Genomic DNA, 21,536 nt, shown 5'->3' with positions numbered 1-21,536 from the left:
GTGTCATGGGGGGGGGGGGTCCGCATACAGATTAGCCTGACCCCATGTCTTACACCACAGTTTATACAGGAACTTGACAAATTATGGTAAGTTATTATGGTGGTACTGTATACATTGTTGCACCCTGAACCCAGAACTCATTGACTGCATGTTTCTATACATATATATTATGTGCAACAATATTAAATTGTCAGTGATAAGGATACCAGAAAATATGATTCTGTAAAAACAAAAATAGTCATTCATAAGTGCATTGACGTTATAGGTACTGGATCGATTTCTGCCATTAATGATGCAATATAGTGATGAAGATACCAGACAATACCAGACAAACAATTTCTACGGCAAAAATCAAAGATGAAAGAAGACAACAGATAATATACACAAAAGGCGCACTGAAATCTATTTATGTACGCGGTAGGCCTTTACGTTAAGTTCAACGGTTTGTCACACGCAACAGTGAAAACTACATTCAATTTGTGTCAAGGGCGGCGGAAGCACTTTTAATCTGGTGGGGCACCGACGTCGAAGGACACTTTGCAGAAATTCGATTGGACTGATGCAGCCTGATATTTAGTACTCTTCATAACTCTTATTGTATTATTTTATTTGCGTATACACATCACTCCATCAACGTCCCCCCCCCCACCCTCAAGGAAAAAAAATGCATACTAGCACTGCAATATCCAATGTGCAAATTGGGAAAGAAGGAACAAGTTTTCTTTCGAGACAAAATGAGGTGAAATCATTATAAAGTCCAAGTCCCTGCACACGCGATCGATACATGCATGAACGCTAATGAAATATGTCAAAATACGAAATGATGGGGTAGGTTATGGGATATTAAAACTATACTCATTATTCATAGTAGGCTATAAATGGCTTCTGCTTATTACAAAGTCTCAATGTAATATAGCAATGCATTTTTTAAATGCATTAGGATTTTTTTTTTTTTTAAATTGAATATGCATAATGGCACTTACCAGAATGTTAGAAGCAGTGGCGGAGCTAGGGGTATTGATCAGGGGTCGAGAATGGTCTGTAGGGGCGCCTTCGACACTATCTAAGCGGAACGCCACCACAGGTTGGCGCGGAGCGTACAGCATTTTTTTGAGTAAAGATACTCCCTAGATCGCCGGAAATTACCCTTTTCGGGCCTTGCTTATTTGCAGATAAACGAAGAATAAATAGGTGTCATCGCCAGTTTGTGAGAAAATTACACCAACAAAACGTGACAAATGTCACTAGGTAGATGAGAGCGCAATAAAAAAGTCAACAATCGCGAATAAGTAAAAAGTGGTAAAAAGCTGAAAAGGGCGCCAGCAGTCCATTTGACTCCGTCAGGGGGGGCATCCGCCCCCTGACTGTATGGACGCTCCGCCACTGGTTACAAGCCTTGTGGTAGTAAACATTTAAAACTTCCCGAAATATTTCATTCGACGTGGGTTTCGCTTTGTAAACTCTTTAGCGATGTCCCGTATAACTAATCCGTCCGTTCTTGCTTTATGGATATGAAGCATTAGCATATTATTATATCGTTTTTCACCAATCGTTCTCCGCAAGTATGTCTTTATCCGGCGTTGTACGGAGAAGGATCTCTCTCCGGAGGCTGCGCTCATTGGTGCCAGTATAGGTGTATGTGTATTAGGCGGAGAACATTCGGAAATGCCAGGCGAATGTCATTGTGGTCATACAGGAGAGATACTAACAATTTTTTTCCATTCGAAATAGCTTTGAGTTTTTCCCACTGAAATTCATTAATAGTTCTAAATTAGGATTAGATCTCTTACTGAAATATCGCTGACCTAATAAGGTGATCAAGAGTACAATTTTTATGTAGAAAAAGGGCACATTTTTAACCTGAGGAAAAGTGGGGGGACACGTGCCCCCTGTGCCCCCCCCCGGTTCCGCCGCCCTTGATTTGTGTGACATTCAAAGATATTATTAAACAGATAAAAAAAACTCACGAAATTGGACTATAAAAGGATTATAAACTAATCGAGCTTTGTACTTGTTGATTTAAAGCAGAGTCTGGTCACTTAATTTTATCAAAACTATCGAGTATTACTCAAAATAAGCTATATAGAACTATGTAAGCTATATATATATATATATATATATATAACAATGAGCATAGGCGTACAAGGCGGGGGGCAGGGGGCAGACTGGCCCCCAAATTTCCAGAGGACAAGAAATTCGGGCAAAAGTCTTGAAAAATTCGGGCAGCCTAAGAGGAGAAAAAATATATATATAAATATGCAGTAGCTTGCTCGAATCTTTTTCATATTTTTGCCCGACAATTCCGTGGAGAGCGTTCTGTGTTATTTGTTTTGTGACATTAATATTAATATAGGCCTAATGATTTTCTTCATTTAGCATCATAATGCCCGAATATTTCCGTGTAACACCACCGTAAGCGCAGCTCATCTGGGCTACCACGCTTTTTGCACTATCGCCCAAAATTATTAACAGTGAACGCCGCTCACAATCGTGGTGACATGCATGCATGGAGATTAGCAGTCTCTGAAGTGAAAAAACCGCAGTAAACATTTTTTCTAACTAGTCAACTGTATACCTGGACATCCCAGACATGAGTGTATATAAGAAACATTTTCTTCTTCATGGATGGTGGGATGGGGGGGGGGGAGTGCCTACAAGCCTAAAAGTACAGGTTTATCATATTCTTTGTTATTTTTTATACTTTTTTTGTGAGACAAATTGCCGTCTCACCCGACACAGCGACATTTTCCCGGCTACAATGTATTTTTTTGGAGGTAGCTGAGTACTGTGTTAAAATAATAAATACCGTAACTAAATAGGAGCTTAAAAAATATACTGTCCTATTTTTCCCCTTCAAAGTGATTTTACCATTTTTTCTTCTTCTAATTTACCAAATTTTTGGGGGAGTGAAAATTTCTCAACTTGAGATTATAAAATAAAGAATGTTTAGATGCAACTTGCAAGGCCTCAGAAGTGCCATTTCCGGCAATCTCAGAGGCACATTTTGCCAAAAAATTTCTTCTACGCTACGCGCCAACCGATGGTGGCGCTCCGCTTAGATAGTGTCACGGGAACTTTCGGGCACAAAAGTTTCTGCCCCCCCCCCAAACCGAGATGGTCCCGTACGCCTATGACAATAAGCTTTATATATCTAAGTAAGCTATATATAGCTATACAAGCTATATATAGCTATGAAAGCTATAAATATAGCTATATAAGCTTTACTTAGCTATATATATAAGCTATATCTAAATTACAACGTTCTAAACCAACGGTACTGACAGATGTAAGTGTTATCCGTATTCGTCCCAAATTTTAGCATCTAAAATGACTGAAAGTGTTTAACATTAGTTCCCATGACGCCCCCCCCCCTCCCTCCAAAAACAACCCAGCCCAAAGGCCAAGGTTCCCTGAGACATAGAAGTGTCCAATTAGACAGTTATGTTGCAGTGACACAAAATGCTTTGAAGATGGCGGGATATGACATTATAAAGTTTGAGCATGGCTGGCCATAATTTTGACTTTCTAGCATAATTAGGTGATAGAACTATTGGTATATCGACCCACATTTAAACACCCATACCATATACTTATCGTAACTTACAGGCATACAAGTCAAGCTACCGTATCTAGCTCTCAGCGACCGGAGAGACCATTTCAAGCATCGTAACAGCAAACTATAGCAGTTTGCATTCATTTAGTCATAAATTGCCTTCAGTATAATAGTATAGCTGTGTAAATTCAATTTCTCTCGAGATTTCTACTATATTTGATAATGTTTGCAGAAATAAATATAATTTTGTACAAAAGAAGGGTTCTCTCCAGGGTATAAAGGCCAGTTTATGTAACTTCATACACGGTAGTTAGTAAGATTTGTATCAAACTTGCTGCAGCATGAAATGTTATTGAAATTTGTGCGCCTCGAACTTTAGGATGCTGTTTAAAATTACTACTGCGGCCTACATCGCGTAACAAGTGTGTATACTCTGAGTGTGTGTTAATTAGTTTTATGTCACTATATAGTTGGCTTGCTCCTTTCATAGATTTACTGTAAAAGGTGTAGTGACCTCAGGGGGTAGGAGCTCGGGGGGCACTGGGGGCACGTGCCCCTCCTTTTTTTCCACAAATTGCAAATGTGCCCTATACTGGCAAATAATATGTGCCCCTTTGATGAAGAACTGTCTCTTGAATATCTTAACGACTTGTGTATGTGGAATGAGAAAGTGCCCCTCTGATTTTGTGCCCCCCCCCACTTTTTGGAAGCTTCCTACCCCCCTGAGTGACCTCACCTACGACTTCCCAAGACACCAACTGTTTGAAATGAAATATGTGCAGTGAGTAAGTTTGGAATTATGGAGACCTTAACGTGTTTGGTAAATGTTTAAAATATTCCGTTACAAATCCTGTTCCTTAAAAGTGCCGACCTATACTTATACTATAAAACAATTATCATAATACTAGCTTGCTTCGAGCAAATTTAGCTGTTTGGAAATAGCGCTTGATTTTTCATCTATAAAGTCTGATTAAATAGTATAAAACTGTATCAGTTTGAACCGAAGGATCACCCATCTTAGTTTCTTCATGAAGGCATGATAGGTATCATGTCATGTGACATCATAACAGGGAGGAAAATATAAATAATTTGTATTTGAAACTCTTTGCGACTGACAGTCCACTTTCCAAGAATTTAAATCTTTATTCAACTCACAACTTTTCAAGTCATAGTCTTTCAATTCTCAATACATCCAATTTTAATCCCTTAAAACTAAAACGCTGCAGAATTTGACAGAGAAGGAAAATCGTTCTGTCTCTTTTATTCATTTATATATTTATTTTATCTCCTCACATTGTGGCCGAAGTTAAAAAAGTTGATTCAGTTTGAAGCCATGTAACACCCGTAAATGGCGCCAAACTTCTCACCAAATTTCAATTTAACGACCACAATTGTCACCATCTTGCATGTATTCACTGATTCATTTTAATACTAATACCACGTTAGGAATTGATGACTGGATTCCATTTCAATTGATTACCCTATTTAAACCCTGAAAGAAAGACATGATAATTGCTGATTTTCTTTATACATCTTGTCTGAATGAGTTAAAGGATTTACTAATAATATCCAGAAGAACAATTAAATTCAATAAGTTATAGTAGCTGGCAGTTAAATGCGACAAAATGTGCTTAATTGACCAAGAAATATCAGAGAATTTAGTTTAACGCCATCTTAGCTCGGCCAATTTGTTTGATGTAGCATGCACGGTACATATCGTTAAAAGATAATAAGATGGCGCTATTCTACTATGCATACCGCTCTGATTGGTGACATTTGTATAGAGTGATTCGTTTTGACCACAACATACACCTAACCCCTCCTCCTCCCGTCGATTTTTAGTCTGCTGTCTTCTTTATTCTCTTTTCTTCTTTTCTGGGGGGGGGGGGGGGGCGGGGGATTTTGTAACGTTAGACTCTTTGGTTATGTACTTTGTATTGTTCTTGTCATGTCGGTTGGTAAGTTTTGATATTTTTATTGTAGTGCGCGTGCGCGCTACAATATTGGCATTACTGGCCAAGTTAACGATACCTACATTACTCGACGTTGAAACTTAAAGTTTCACATAGTCTCTGTACATTTGCAGTTTCAGAGGCTAGCTGCGTAGCCAACTCATTCTGAGCCTGTCACAGCGATCACAAGCGCCCTCACTTTGTAGGTACCTACATGACTATACTCCTGGTGTGTTGTCCTCCCAAAAATTAACACCATGAACAACCGGAAAGTTCTTCCTAATATATACGGCAAGCACTCCACGCGCACTTATGGCAAGCCGTTTTACTTTTTATTCAATATTTGATGATATCTTTAATTATTTGATGATATCATTAAATCAATTGTTGATATCAAGATTTCGAATTGTTGATATCATTAAATCAATTAATGATATCACTAATTCAGTTCATTTCTTGTTATCAATAATTCATTTAATGATATCATTAAATGAATTAGTGATATCAAGAAATGATTTAAAGATATCTTTAAATATATTTGTGATATGTACATATCACTAATTCGAATTGGTGATATGTACATATCACTAATTCGATTTAATGATATCAACAAATATGACGTCATATTTACTGATATCACTAATTCGAATTAGTGATATGTACATATCACTAATTCGATTTCATGATATCAACAAATATGACGTCATATTTACTGATATCACTAATTCGAATTAGTGATATGTACAAATCATTAATTCGAATTAGTGATATCATCAAATATGACGTCATATTTACTGATATCACTGATTCATTTAATGATATCATTAAATGAATTAGTGATATCAAGAAATGATTTAAAGATATCTTTAAATGTATTTGTGATATGTACATATCACTAATTCGAATTGGTGATATGTACATATCACTAATTCGATTTAATGATATCAACAAATATGACGTCATATTTACTGATATCACTAATTCGAATTAGTGATATGTACATATCACTAATTCGATTTCAACAAATTCGATTTCAACAAATTCGATATCAACGATTTCAACGATTTCAACGATTTCAACATTTCAACGATTTCATTTCAACAATTCAACAATTCAACAATTCAACGATTTCAACAAATTCGATTTCAACAAATTCGATATCAACAAATATGACGTCATATTTACTGATATCACTAATTCGAATTAGTGATATGTACATATCATTAATTCGAATTAGTGATATCATCAAATATGACGTCATATTTACTGATATCACTAATTCGAATTAATGATATGTACATATCACTAATTCGATTTAATGATATCAACAATTATGACGTACATATCAAGAATTTGGCCATATTTAATGATATCATTAAATATGGCTGCGATATGTCTGGTTATACGGCGTAGTCTCAGTAACTCATCCGTACATAGGCCTTATGGAACTAAGCTGGTGGTAGTTGGTATGGGTCTAGTGCAGTGCAGTATACATTACATTAGTTATACGGTAGGCTCAATACGTAAAACTGCTCTTAATATGGCGGGGATTGAAGCTCAACCAGTTCTAGACAGAATATAATGCACTACCAGGCTACCTGCACTGTACTTCCCGCCCACTGATCTGTACGTTAGTGTACAGATCAGTGTTCCCGCCACATAATCCCAGGCGCTCAAACTGAGGGCGTAATTGATGATATCATTAAATATGGCCGAATTCGTGATATGTACGCCATATTTGATGATATCAATAATTGGAATTTATGATATCATTAAATATGGCCGAATTCGTGATATGTACGTCATACTTTTTGATATCATTAATTTAAATACAGATATCTGAAATTGAATTTATGATATCTTGAATTGAATTATTGATATCTATAATAGTTCATCTATTTTAAGATATCACAAATTCAATTCTTGATATCAGAAAGTTTAATTATGATATCATCAAATAAAATAATGATATCAATAATTTCCTTGCACCAATAAATGATATCATCAAATATGAAGTACATATCATTAAAACAATTTCAGATATCATGAAATAATTCATGATATCATTAAATAATTGTTGATATCAATAAATACTGAATAAAAAATAAAATGGCTTGCCATACGCACTACAATACTGCGTATTTGCAGGCAAATACAGTTTTAGTTTTCGCTGTCGTTGGTTTTATGTGAATGTCGCCCCCAATTCTTTTCTACTTGTATAGCTGGGTCGGATGGTAATCTTTGCATTTTTGTACTTCCAAACAAAGGTTTATTAGGCAGATGTGGTTATGGCGTATGGATAGGAGATAGTATAATCATTCAGAATACATTTTCGTCTTTTCTTAAGGGAGAGGTTGGTGTTGGGGTTGGGGGGGGGTGGTAAAATGGGCTAACTATGGCACTCCACCTCTCCCTTCATTCCTCATCCTCCAATGTTGACGTCATTATACGAAATAGAATAAAGTTCCTTTATCTCTATAGTATGATATATTTTAGAAAGCAAAGGTCACAAAAAGTCAGACACATACAAATAACGTTTTTTGTAATAAACTTGAAATTTTATTTCAGATGAAAAGAGAAATAACAATGATTCAGTGAGATTATTGGCCCACGTCTATAAGCTAAAATTGTTCCTTCCCTGTCCATTGTTTAAATCTTTATACACTCAATGATAACTGTATATAATCGCAAAAAATAAACGGACCGTTCCTAACTACATGAAACTTTTAAAAAGCCCTGTTAAGAATAACATGAATTACTTTCTATTGTGGAACACAATGATATCAAAGGAGGTGGTTGCACCATATATAGGATACGGTGTGAGTATAACCACCAACTGCATCATATATAGGATACGGTGTGAGTATCACGACCCACTGCATCATATATAGGATATGGTGTGAGTATCACCACCCACTGCATCATATATAGGATATGATGTGAGTATAACCATGCACCCACTGCATCATATATATGATATTATAGGATATGGTGTGAGTATAACCACCCACTGCATCATATATATGATATTATAGGATATTGTGTGAGTACAACCATCAACTGCATCATATATATGATACGGTGTGAGTATAACCATGCACCCACTGCATCATATATAGGATATGGTGTGAGTAAAACTATACCCACCTTTTGTATAAAAGTGCGTAACCGAGGACCCAACTATATCTACATCTCGTCTATGTTATAATGTTAATGTATGAGCTATCAACTAGCAGAGTCACTCGGGTACAGCTAGCCTACTTGTAACCTAACTTTGTGTCTATGTAATTTGAAATGTACAATAGCGCCATCGCTTAATTTTCCAGCGTTCCAGACTTTGCTAATTGTGAGATGTTATAAAAGACAACTTTTTTTGTGTGTTAAATATGAAATGAGATGGTGGTGAAAAAAAGGCGCTGAAAAACCCTTATGAAATAATAGATTAAACAAATAGTTTATATTATTTTTTTGAAAAGATATTTTATTTGATCTGATTTAAAAAAACAGTGTCACCGACCCACCCCAATATGTAATGTACTTTTTTCTTCCCATGCACCTCCTTTGATATACGTTGAGACTTAATATCTCAATTATTGCCAGCCAAACAAAAAGGATATTTTCAATACGACCAATCGATTATTATGCAATATTGTAAACTGATCGTGAATTTTAAATTTTCTTTCCAAAACAGTGTATCCAAAGTAATAATAATATCATTCATTATGATAACAAAATAACCCCCAACCCCATCTACTCCACCTCTTCCACACCCCGTGATAAGCTAAAACATTTACAGAATACTAATTGATACTACCATATGAACTTTGGTTTGTCAAGCTTGATGTCTGTATAACACACCTTTGTTACAGGAGATGGTCTCTAACTATTGTTAGCCAATGAGGTGGCGCTGTACATATTTCTTTTCTAAAAACCTACTTATTCACATGAATGTATAATACTGGAGTCGCTAAACATAGTAATTTAAACAATTAAAACGTTAGCTAGCTTCGTCATTTGTTTTTTCTACGCTAGATTGATTAAGCATATAATAGTTAGTTAAAATGTCGATATCTTAAATGTCTTATACTCTTCATACTTTAATCGAAAATGCCAAACAAAATTGTTTCAATGTACAAAGCTCTTTAATATTCATGTATGCAAATCTATGTACAAATAATGCCATCTATTTTTCACCGGATTCTACACTATTTACCGTTTTGCAACAGATCATGCATTTTGTGAAGAAGAAGAAGAAGTAGGCAACATTAGCATTAGGAAAACAATAAATAAAGCAAAAAAGTATCCGAGTTTAATCGTTACCTTTACAAGTTGCTTTTCAAGTTAAATTATAATCTATTTTGCCACCAAATATGCTAGAAGACAGTCAGATCATGGTCAGCCATGTACAGATATCAACTAGCATTTTTAATGCCAGTCTAAAAAATAGCATATCCACACTGAGACATTTCATAGTCTATTTTAAGACTTTCTCGATAGCTAGGAATAAATGTGGAGGATCAGTGCCTTCATGAATGTACTTTTGGAAACGTCCAGCCTTATTTTAGCTGCTAATTTCTGGGACAAATACAAATGACCCTTAACATACATTGAATTGATAACACATGCTATGTTGTTACCAACACTTTACCTATCGCAATTTTTTTGTATTTTGAAAACATTATTAACAAATAAATAAATTATAATAGGGGTGCTTCGTCAAAGTAAAACAGACTTTTATAACATACATTTTTATATAATTTAAAAGTACCTTTGTTTTAAAAAGTAAAAAAGAAAATAAAAGCACCGAAAAAAATCAATGATGAGAAACTTGCGCGAGATACTACTACTTCTACTATATATATATTGGTTTGGTTGAATACAGTGTATATAACCTATCTAAAGGTACTTTCATCATTTCAGAAGTAAGACACAGTGTGTCTCTTAAGCTCGTAATTCTACTTAAGAAGAAGCCACGTGGTTACGACCCATTTTTTTTTAGTGTTCACACCCCTTTTATAGTTCGTGTCTGCTATTTTTATTCATCATTCACTTGCATTTCTTAATCCCACTGATGATTGTGTTGAACCGATCTTTCGAAGGCTGGCAAAAGACTTCACCAAATCCCATTTCTTGAAGGCAGCTCACGGCGGACTCTTTGCCCCACATTGTGCCCAGTCCCGCCCCCTTGTCAAAGTGGAGACTGACCGGCATACAGTGCATCAGGCTAATGACGTAGCCATTGATCGCACGTGGGTTACCCACATTCTTTGATGGGTCGCTGTGGACGTTGATCTCCAACATCATGACACGGGCGTTTGGTTTCATGACCCGGTGAAGTTCGCGCAGGACCTCTTGTGGATAAGCCATGTCATGAATGCAATCGAACGCCAAGACCAACTTGTACTTCTCCGCCCATTCTTTCGGCAAGCTAATGGCGTCCATCACCTCGAAGGTACAGTTACTGAGACTCAGGGTCCGGGATTCGTCTCTGGCAAAGGCGACGCCATCTTCAGATATGTCGAAACCATGGAAACGGCTGCGAGGAAACCTCTGCGCCAGCAGAATGGACACGTGACCTCTCCCACAACCGACATCAAGAACATCTACTCCGGAGTCTGCGCAGAAGAAAACGAAGTGAAAAAGAAGTTGTGATTATCGCATAAGCCTCATAAGTATTAGATATGTTCGTTGTTGTGCTGTTGTTGTCAATAAAAAACAGAAGAAGGAAAATCAGTATATAGTGGTTACAAAACAAGGACAACCGGAGGTGTTTACGTTTGTATTGGTTATGATGGGGTGGGGTGGGGTTGGGTATGTAGGGTGGCGAGCTAGAACCCCTGTATGATAAAGTACATACCCGTCTAAATTCCCATGTCCCATTCCTTGTTTTTAGCTATACGTGACATTTTAGCACTCTCTCTCTGTATATAGTTTGACTCTAATCTGCGATATTGATTGTGTTCCTTTAAAAACAGACTATGTTGGCCTTGAACTTTGCTTTCTCTCGTTTGTATTTCCTCTTTGGTTACTGTATGTACTTTATAGTTCACTGACTCGTCAGTGTATTCCCATAAGTGATACAATTCCGATTTTGTTTATGCGATGTCTTTAACCTTTTAAGGAAGAAACAGGAGCCTCCGCCGTAAATAGTCCAACACACAAAACATTTGACTCTCGGCGCTGATGTTTAACTACGGATAAACAGGTGGAACACAAACAGAAATATGTCACATGAAAAGATATACATACGTACGCACATCAAACACACAGACCTACAAACAGACGGACACATTATCGCATAGCAATATAAAAAAAATGGAGCTCTCTAGGAATGGAACGGGTTTAACCCTGTAGGAGTTGTTGGCAACAAAATCGTTAAAAAGAAGTTACATCTGATTTTGTCATCAAATTGTCAAAGATTGTATTCAAGGAACGATGAATTTGTCGAAAGAAAATATGGGAACGTCTGTTCTCACAGCTGGGGATGACATGATAGAGATAACCCTGACAGACATGTTGACGTAAATTATTCTATTTAAGTTCAACAATTCATATCATTTCATTTAAGAAAATTCACCCAAGGCAGAGCCTGCCTGGGCACGAAACCAAAACAAAAAAAATTTGGTCCAGTCGCAACCCGGCAGTTGCCCTTACATTGAGACTAGTGTGACCGTGTTATCGAGATGGTTTTACGACAAGTGGCGTAGTATCATTAGTAACGTGTCCCTCCAGAAGGGAGTAGAGAAACTAAAGCACCTAGTCAGATTAAAGTGTGTGAAGACTCGCGCAAAAAAGAAACGTCTACTGCCGGTAATCTGACCTAGTTTCGAATGGGGTGTATCAGAAGTGTTAAACACCACCATCGATCCCAGAAAATACACACACAGCTTGTTACCATCGGTAATTAGACACTAGTGTACAGTCAGTACATACAGCTGCGGTCAATACCCACAGCACAGTATACAAACGATACAGCAATGGACATCTCAGGTCCAGCTAAAGATTACAAGCTATCACGTTTCATTACTGTCTGCATTTTGTAGCGACAAGAGAAAAACTTCACTTGCAAGCAACGGAAAGTTAACTTTTTAAAGATGGCGGCACGCTGTTTGGGGCGAGTCTTCAATGCCTTTAAGGCATGCTAAGGGTGTCGGGAAAGTATACCTTTGATAGGCACTCAAAAAACATATCAGTTTAGTACAATTCCAGGCATGCAATACTGATAATCTTGAAACTATTTCGTGTTTGTATGTTTATCAGCAAACCGAAATTAGTATCCAATACTTCCATGGACATACCAATCTTCTTCTTCTCGAATAATTTACAAATACAACCTTACAAAATGGTTGAATCATACAAAAGCTGATTCATCTTTGCACATTATGCAACTGGAGCTGAGACGCAAATATACCAAAGATATAAGCAAAGATTGAGACTAGATCCTATCCTCGACAGGCTCTTGTCGTCGCTAGCAGAGCTGGAATGCTAAGAAAACATTATGCGGTGTAAATAGAAACAAATATTTGTAATCAGTTTAAATAATGTAATAAAGCAGAAAGGGACATAACTAGATGCGTTTTCCCCTCTCGGACCGATGACACTGTATATTCTCAGGCACACCAGTGTCACCAGAACTGGCAGCTAAACAACTAAACCGGCGAGCGACGGCAATGGAGTTTAGTTTTATGCAGCAATTTATAGAAAACAAAACGACAACAATATATTTATCATACGACAATTACATGATCAACCTTGTTCGGATTAAGTCAGTTCTGTAGAATACTCGTATTTTTTATGATGAGTTTTATGATTGAGGGTTGACACAAAATGTAACAATTGTACTGCCGTCTGAGTAATTGCCCAGAAATATTGACATGTTTCATATTAAATAATAAAAAGTTTGAGCAAAGATAAAGAAATTATAGAATATGGTTTTAAATGTTGTTTCTATATAGATCTATAAAAAGAGAACTATACCAAAAGAGAACTATACCAAAAGAGCACTATAAAAAAGAGAACTATACAAAAGATAACTATACAAAAGAGAACTATAAAAAAGAGAACTATAAAAAGATAACTATCAAAAAGGAACTATACAAAAGAGACATATAAAAAGAGAACTACAAAGAAGAGAACTATCAAAAGAGATAATACAAAAGAGAACTATACACAAGAGAACTTTGCAAAAGAGAACTTTGCAAAAGAGAACTATGCAAAAGAGAACTATACCAAAGAGAACTATACCAAAGAGGTCTATACCAAAGATTAATATAAACAGAGAACTATTCAAAAGATAACTATAAAAAGAGAACTATATACAAAGATAACTATAAAAAGAGAACTATACAAAAGAGAACTCTACAAACAGAGAACTAACAGAATTTTCATTTACATTCTCTAAATTTGGCTTTGGAATTGGGGTCGGAGGGTGGCGTGGGGTTGGATTCATCCTTTAAGTGAGCCACCGTATCGTACGCGGTCAAGTCATTTCCTTGTAAGAAATACCGTACATCATGAACAGTCGTGGTATAACTTTCATGCTTTATTCTCTTTCTTTTTTTTATTACCGACTTCCTACAAGACTGTCACATAACATGGCCGTTTATAACTAAACCGCCAAAACATAAACCAGGAGGTGTTTTCTGGCTATTTATCCATCTAAGTAAATAGACACAAATATGACATGATTAAGATCGTTCGTAGACGACAACAGAAATACACTCCCAGATAGATTTAGGTGGGGGAAAAAAGACATCCGTGTTTTGCTTTTTATCTCAAAATATAACATGATGAAGAAGACCAATATTTGACTTCATGAACTGACAATGCCACATGACCCTGCATGTCAGAAACCTGTTGTGCTATGCCATTATATCTGTATAGTCTTTTCCTGGTAAAGTTTCATTCGTCACTCTGTCCACGGAATATACATTTTGGCAAATGGAGACGCATGCGCCATTGCTCGATCCTTTCTTAACAATTGATTCGTGATAACGTTATTTAAAAGCATTATTTTCTTCCACAATGCAGCTCAAAAGCTGGACTAGTCAAGTTTTAGTTCAAATGACGGTAAAGAGAAAGTAATATTTTGGAAAAGTACATTTTTCCTTGTAACATTTGATAATTACTTACAAGAAAGAAATGAATCGAACAAAATCAGTGTACGATAACTAAACGCTATTCAATATTCATTCAGTGAAACAATAGTCCAAGATATGATCATAGTTTCATCGAGTGATTATAATTGATTGATTGATGATTGGTTACTCCGAATAACAACTGAGTAATATATTCAGAAGGTTTTTTTAAAGGAAAACCAAAAAGAATGAACACGTGAGTGTTTTTTAAGAGTATTTCACTGCTATCATATTTTTGTTCGTATCATGTTGGTTATGTTTCTGTTATATAGAGAATCAGTAAGTTATGATAAATAATAAGCCAATTTCATACATATAGATATATATATATATATATTACTTCACTTGTTCACCAAATATGTGAATTCTACATTATTTTACTCTCACTCACATTGTTGTACTCTTACTCATGCTGTTGTACTCGTACTCATACTGTTGTGCTAATACTCATGATGTTGTATTCTTACTTATACTGTTGTACTCTTACTCATATACGGTTGTACTCGTACTCATAATGTTGTACTCTAATTCATGCCGTTGTACTCTAATTCATACTGTTTAACTCTTACTCATACTGGTTTACTCTTACTCATACTGTTTCACTCTTACTCATACTGTTTTACTCTTACTCATACTGTTGTACTCGTACTTATACTGTCGTACTCATGTTGTCGTACTCGTGCTCATACCGTTGTAGTCGTACTCATACTGTTGGACTCATACTCATACTGTTGTACTATTTCTCATACTGTTGTACTAATACTCATACTGCTGTATACTCGTACTCATACTGTTGCACTCTTACTCATACTGTTGTACTCTTACTCAAACTGTTGTACTCGTATTCATACTGTTGTACTCGTACTCATATACCTCAAGTACATACATTGTTCCTGGTTATACCATGTTTTGTATTTCCAGCTGTAAATAGTTTAAAGCAAGAATGATATAGCAAGGGCCATTCTAGGACCTTCCGAGACATAACTTTCATACCTTTTTGTTTCTGTAAGCGGTTAAATGTCTTTGAAATTCGCAATAAAAATTTCGGCGGAGGGTATGTGAACGATATGAGTTATTGTCAAGCAGAGGCAGTAACACAGGAAGGGTGGTTGACGGGGAGAACTTTTATTACAAAATAATGGGTGGTCACATCATAGCTAAAAGTAACACGTTATGTTCCACACTTAAATATCAATTAAACCCCTCGGTAGGCTGATATAACATTATCAATGGCTCTGACTCGAAACTGGCCCTGGTGAATAGTTTGGTTTATAGCTTTGTCAAAACTAAAAATAAAATGGAAGCTATCAACTCTGGTCTCATATATCGCTTGAGCCTGGCGCCGGATGTTATGGATCCCAATATCACACGCACGTGTGATAAGTTCTACACACGGAGTATTATATAGCAGATCTAGCCAATATATCGTATACGTTTTTCACCAGCAAACCACTTGGGAAGTTTGTTCAAGATTTAATTGTTGTTTTATAGCAGAAAGATTTGTTATCATTTGGCAGTATACTATAGAAGTAAATCGACGCAAAGCATTCATACATGGTAAACACGTACATTGGGTATATATATATAACAACGTTAACTGTGAGGCTCTTCGTCTGCAGTGTTGAAATGAAGGAGAATCGAATTTTTGTTTTTCTCGAATTACAGAAAATCAATATCCAGGCGCGTATCCAGGGGGGGGGGCGTTGGGGGCGCGCGCCCCCCGGGTAAGAAAAAAAAGGAGAGAAAAAAAGAGAAGGAAAAAAGAGGGAGAATAAAAGAGGAGGAAGGAGAGGAAGGAAGGGAAAAGAAAAAGGAGAAAAGGAGGGAGTAGAAGATAAACGCCAAGATACCGGGAAGATAAGAGGAACAGTCATAATTACAGCGCTGATCACTATTATATACACAGGGTAGCCAGTGACGAATCGAGGATTGCGGAGGGGTGTGCGCCTCACCCTTCCCCTTACACCGACCAACTCCATTTTTGACGTTTCCATTTTTCCTCTCTCACTAATGTAGATATCTATATATATACCGGTACTAAATATGATAACGAGTGTGTGTATGGACGCCTTAAATTGTTCAATTGTGCTATGAAACCAACTGTGGCTGGTCTCGAACTCGACCGAGTCGTCGGGGAACATGACGAGCCCATCACTTCTCGAGATTGTTCAATAATAGTAATGAATAAAATATCGATCAAAAAATATCTTTTGTCTTTATTGATCTGTAAAAATGCTTAAAAAGTGTGTGAAATTTGTTATTGTAACGAGTATCAGTAGAAATATAAATTTTGGGATCTTTTCAAGGATTTGATTTTTAACGTTTTTAAATTAGATTGCTTTCAACACGCATACCGTTCTCAGTCCTAGCGATAGCGTTACTTACGTCCATCATTGCACTCCAATATACTGTCGAGCAAATATCTTCAAAAAAGAAAATGGAAGCCTTTGGATTGGAATCGTATCTTTTCGAACCAGAATATTCAGAGGAAGAACTGAGACATCGAGAGGAGGAGTTTGTGCAAAGAATCAGTCCGCGACTGTTGTTGATGTTGTGTCGAATTCCGTTGCTGATACGAATACCGGTTCCGCGAGCCACTGCGAAGAATGGTGTCTGTGTGCACTCTGTTCGCCATTGGAAAGCGACAAGGGGAGGGTATGCTGCTATGGATTGTTCGCGGAAAAAGGTTTGTTGAACGCAGGAGAATGTCTGACCAACAGACCTGAATTCTCCCAGATATTTTTGCAGCCAGTTCATTTAGAACTCTGTTTTTTAAATTTCTTGAGGTACAAGAAGAAGAATCCTTTTCCTACGGCTGCTGAGAACATAACGAACAGGTACTGTACACCTCAGTGAAAGTTCACTCTTTTCCGGATATTTTATTCCATCTGGAATAACAAAATATATTTTTCCCTTTTCTGCTCCCTCTTCCCCTCTTCGGTTAACACAACCAAAGGCTTGGCATTCGGGCATTTTAACCGGTGAAATAAGCGAAGCAAGATGCTCGAACATAGTGTGAATAGACTATAACTCGTATGCAAAGCTTCATTGTTTTGAAGTTACGATGAGGCTAGCCTACGTCACTTTTGAAGCGCCCTCAAACTCAAATTAACAAAATGGCCGTTGTTCAAATTGGTAAAAAAAAATAATTGGAAAATTCGCGTAAAATTCAGGGAAACTATATTTTGCTTAGTAATTTCATAAATGGTATCAGAAAAATATACCCTTCCGCATGTACACTCCAAAAACCCAGAGTTTATTTCTCCTTTAATATATTTTTATTGATATTTCCTTATTATTTTCAGTTGACTAACACTTTGAAAACTGAAGCTTTTTTTTACTAACTCTTAATTTGCCTTTAATCGCTTTTATGGAATTTATCTATCATACGTTTTATTCTCTCTTATTAAACATAATTGTATTTTATGCTATTTATACTGGAATGAAGGATCGGAAACTGAAACTATAACTAGATCTAACAGCTAGGACATGTTCCTTTTGAATTTATGTGTGCTATGAAAAAGAGGTTCGACCCACACCCTCTATCCACTCTTGTTCAAACATATATTAATTGGATGCCACCATATACAAATTGAAATGATAAAACTACCATTAATTTTTCATGCACAACCAACCTGAACATTCTGCAGCTTGCTTGCATTTTGTGTACATTGAAACCTTAGCTTTTTTTTTAGTAAACTTGTCTAACATTCTGTCCAGATGTTGATCAAGGAATGAAAAGATTGTAGTTTCACAGGTTTACATTAGCAAGACTTGAGAAATCAGCAGAAAGCTGTACAAATAGAAAAATCTTATATTACTACCAAGTATTATTCTCAGTATTGTTACCGGGATTTTCAGAGTTCGCCAGCGCCGGGATATAACATCTTAAAAACTGTTTGAGTCCGCTCAGAAAAAACTTGCGTCCCCACGTTCCTCCATGAAAACATGCACTTTAAATTACCTCTACAGCAGGGTTGTCCAACCTACGGCCCGCGGGTCACAGTCCGGCCCGCCGCAGGGTTGCGTCCGGCCCGCCAGAGATGCTCTACGGTGCGAAATTGTAGTGAGCAGATTTATTGATAACAATTTGAAGCTATATAATCAATCATTCGAACCTTCTGAGTCCAAAAACCTGCATACTGGTCAGTTTGTGTGACACTCTCTCAGCGGAGGGGGGGGGGGGCGGCTGAACTTTATTCCTTCTGTTTTATCAGGAAGGAAAATAAATCAGTGCGCTCTGCGCGCAGTGCTCACATTTTGTTGCCTTAGGCTTCGGACAAAAAATTCGAAAAATCGAGCGTAGGGTTCATGCGGCCCCCTCCTTCATCATAATCATTCCATGTGGCCCTCCTCTGCAAAAGGTTGGACAACCCTGCTCTATATGAACGCACAATACTTAGTTATAATGACCCCTGGCAAAAGCATTGGCTTGTGCGCAACGGATATCCCATAGTGATAGGTTTATAATGTGCATATTGAAAATCATAAATGCAAATTATCAAGGGCGTAGGAACCGGGGGGCTGGGGGGCGCCAGCCCCCCAGTGAAAAATGTGGAGGGGCGGAAGTATCATTCCGCCCCCCCCCCCGCTTCGCAAGTCAGAAAACCCCTTTTTCATTTCCAAATGAGAAAAAAAAATCTCATTTGGAGCACCAAATTGCATCTAAGGCCTGGTGAAAATACAAAATTAAGTTTACAAAATGGAGTGGGTGTTGAAGTGTGCTATATTGCACCAAATTGCATCTGAGGCTATCTGGAAATGCAAAAAAATCCAAAGGGGAGGGGGACACCCCCTCCCCTTAGACCCCTCCCCCAGGCCGGCCATCAGTCTTCAGCCCCCCACTCAAAAGTACCTTCCTACGCCACTGCAAATTATACAACTCATGCATATAGAAGCGTGGGGACATTAATATTATATGTATTATCTTAGATTACAAATAAATTCATGTGTTTGCACTGAAACCCTTTACAAGGTGCACTTACTATATAAAGAGAAGTGCAACGCATAGCAAGAATATTTTGACATAATGTGGTAGCCCATACATGCAATACAGACACAACTCTTTAAATGTACATTAATATTCACACAGATTGAAACAGATTGAAAGAGGAAGGTGCCAACTGCATTATCAGTACGCAGCTGGTACGGTACGGTGCCAGCATTATTTTAATATATGCCAGCATTAATTTGAATTTATGTCCACATCAAATCAATTTTATGTAGACATAAAAAAGTCCTGCCCTCTGATATGTCGTCATAATTTCTGAATTTTGTCCACTGTGGCCAACCTTACACGTTGTGATATTTGAGAGTGCACACACATGAGAGACTATACTACAAACTTTGCTATCTCTACACGGGACAGCAACGTTACAATTAGTTGCATTGAGACCGTCGGTATAATGCGCTATATAAATAAGTTATTTAAACATAATACGTTGTGTTTATTGAGCACGATAAATGCAAAAATGTTTGCAGACAATGGTAGGGACTATTAGCCAAACAAGGAAATTTGGAAACGCATCATTGACTGCTTTCAGCATGAAACTTCTTTGTAACGGGAGTGTTTTTAACCTTCTACTTTGCGGTTGATTGTTATCATTTATTTGTTTTGAAACAAATTCAATCATCTATACAAAGGATTGGAAGAAATGTTGGTTCTTTTGAGAAGTTGCGGTTTTTCTAAAAGAAAGATATTATTCCAAAAAGTACCAAAACATGTTATTGGAAACCTGCTCAAATACCGAATCATGTGTCGTTGTACACTTGTTAACACAATTTACACGTTGACACTGAGGGTTATATCTACGATTTGTGCAAACAGATGAATATTTTTTTAAACTACCTGGCTTAAAGTTGCAGTTAAAACGGCATTTCTATAAAGTGTTTATATGAATGAGGAATTGTTATAACGGAACGCCATTACTCTTTTAGATATGTGTAACCATTTTCTTTAAAACTTTCCTAGCTTCCAAAATTGTTATTATTTTGAATTCTTATACATGAACTCATACTTTCATTTGTGGCTTCATCATCTGTTACTAACAATGTGTTCAAATTTGTTGTATCACAGTGTTCTTGTGTTTAATTGTTTCTACCTGGTAAGTTGCATCACATAATTTAAAAAACAAAAAAGCACCTACGGTTACAGTTTACCGTTAATCAATGAATCACAGGTAGGGATGTGTCTGTTGTTTAAAGCTTTACAAGATTGATTGCCCTACACAACAAACAATAAAAACACCACTGAACTGAACAATGTGGCAACAAACACGTATTTAATGTAGATCCCACCCGTACAGTATACCCACAAAGAAATGTGTAATATACACGTTTATAGTACTCGAGTCCAGTTTTCTGCACTCGGACTTTAGACCAATTCCAATTTGGTATATCATCTTGCTTGGCAGATCTCTTATTTCTGAAGTTTACTCTTTGAGTGTCCAGAATGAGCACTTATGTAAGGAGTCAATGCAGTCTTACACATTTAGCCACACATACAATGAATATCTTCTTGTTTAAAGCAAATTATATGAAGCCAATGCTTTGATTGGTTGCTGCTATTCGTCATATGGTAGATTCTTTAGCATAAACGATAGTGGCTTTGTAATTTATATAGAGACTGTGTGTATACGGTAGTTCTCACAATATAACTCCATTTCAATGAGATCCTTTCATCGTTCAAAGCTGTTTCAAAGTTATGGTTACAAAGATAAAACGGTGATCATTAGATGTCATTTTGATCTTATTAATACAGTGAAAAGCAGTGTGATGTGACAAACAATAATTCACAATGACACAGGCTGTCCTGAAATGACCATTGACCTCAACAACTGGCTTCTTGTACTAAATGTGATACATCAAAATACTAAATATGATATCTGTCCAAAA

General features: G+C 36.8%; 1 protein-coding gene across 1 annotated transcript in view; it reads right to left on the bottom strand.

Annotated features, from left to right (window-relative positions):
* Positions 1 to 8,041: 8,041 nt before the first annotated feature.
* The window catches only part of LOC139978754 (S-adenosylmethionine-dependent methyltransferase Rv2258c-like), a 39,717-nt gene continuing 26,222 nt past the window's right edge, over positions 8,042 to 21,536 (bottom strand). The window contains exon 4 of the mRNA XM_071989229.1: positions 8,042 to 11,120. Coding sequence (XP_071845330.1) covers positions 10,552 to 11,120 — 569 coding nt within the window. The 3' untranslated portion in view covers positions 8,042 to 10,551. The remainder of the gene's footprint in view (positions 11,121 to 21,536) is intronic.

This window comes from Apostichopus japonicus, chromosome 13, assembly GCF_037975245.1.
Source record: "Apostichopus japonicus isolate 1M-3 chromosome 13, ASM3797524v1, whole genome shotgun sequence".
Lineage (NCBI taxonomy): Eukaryota > Metazoa > Echinodermata > Holothuroidea > Aspidochirotida > Stichopodidae > Apostichopus > Apostichopus japonicus.
The sequence above is the reverse complement of the archived record's forward strand: the minus strand, read 5'-3'. Positions and strand labels throughout refer to the sequence as shown.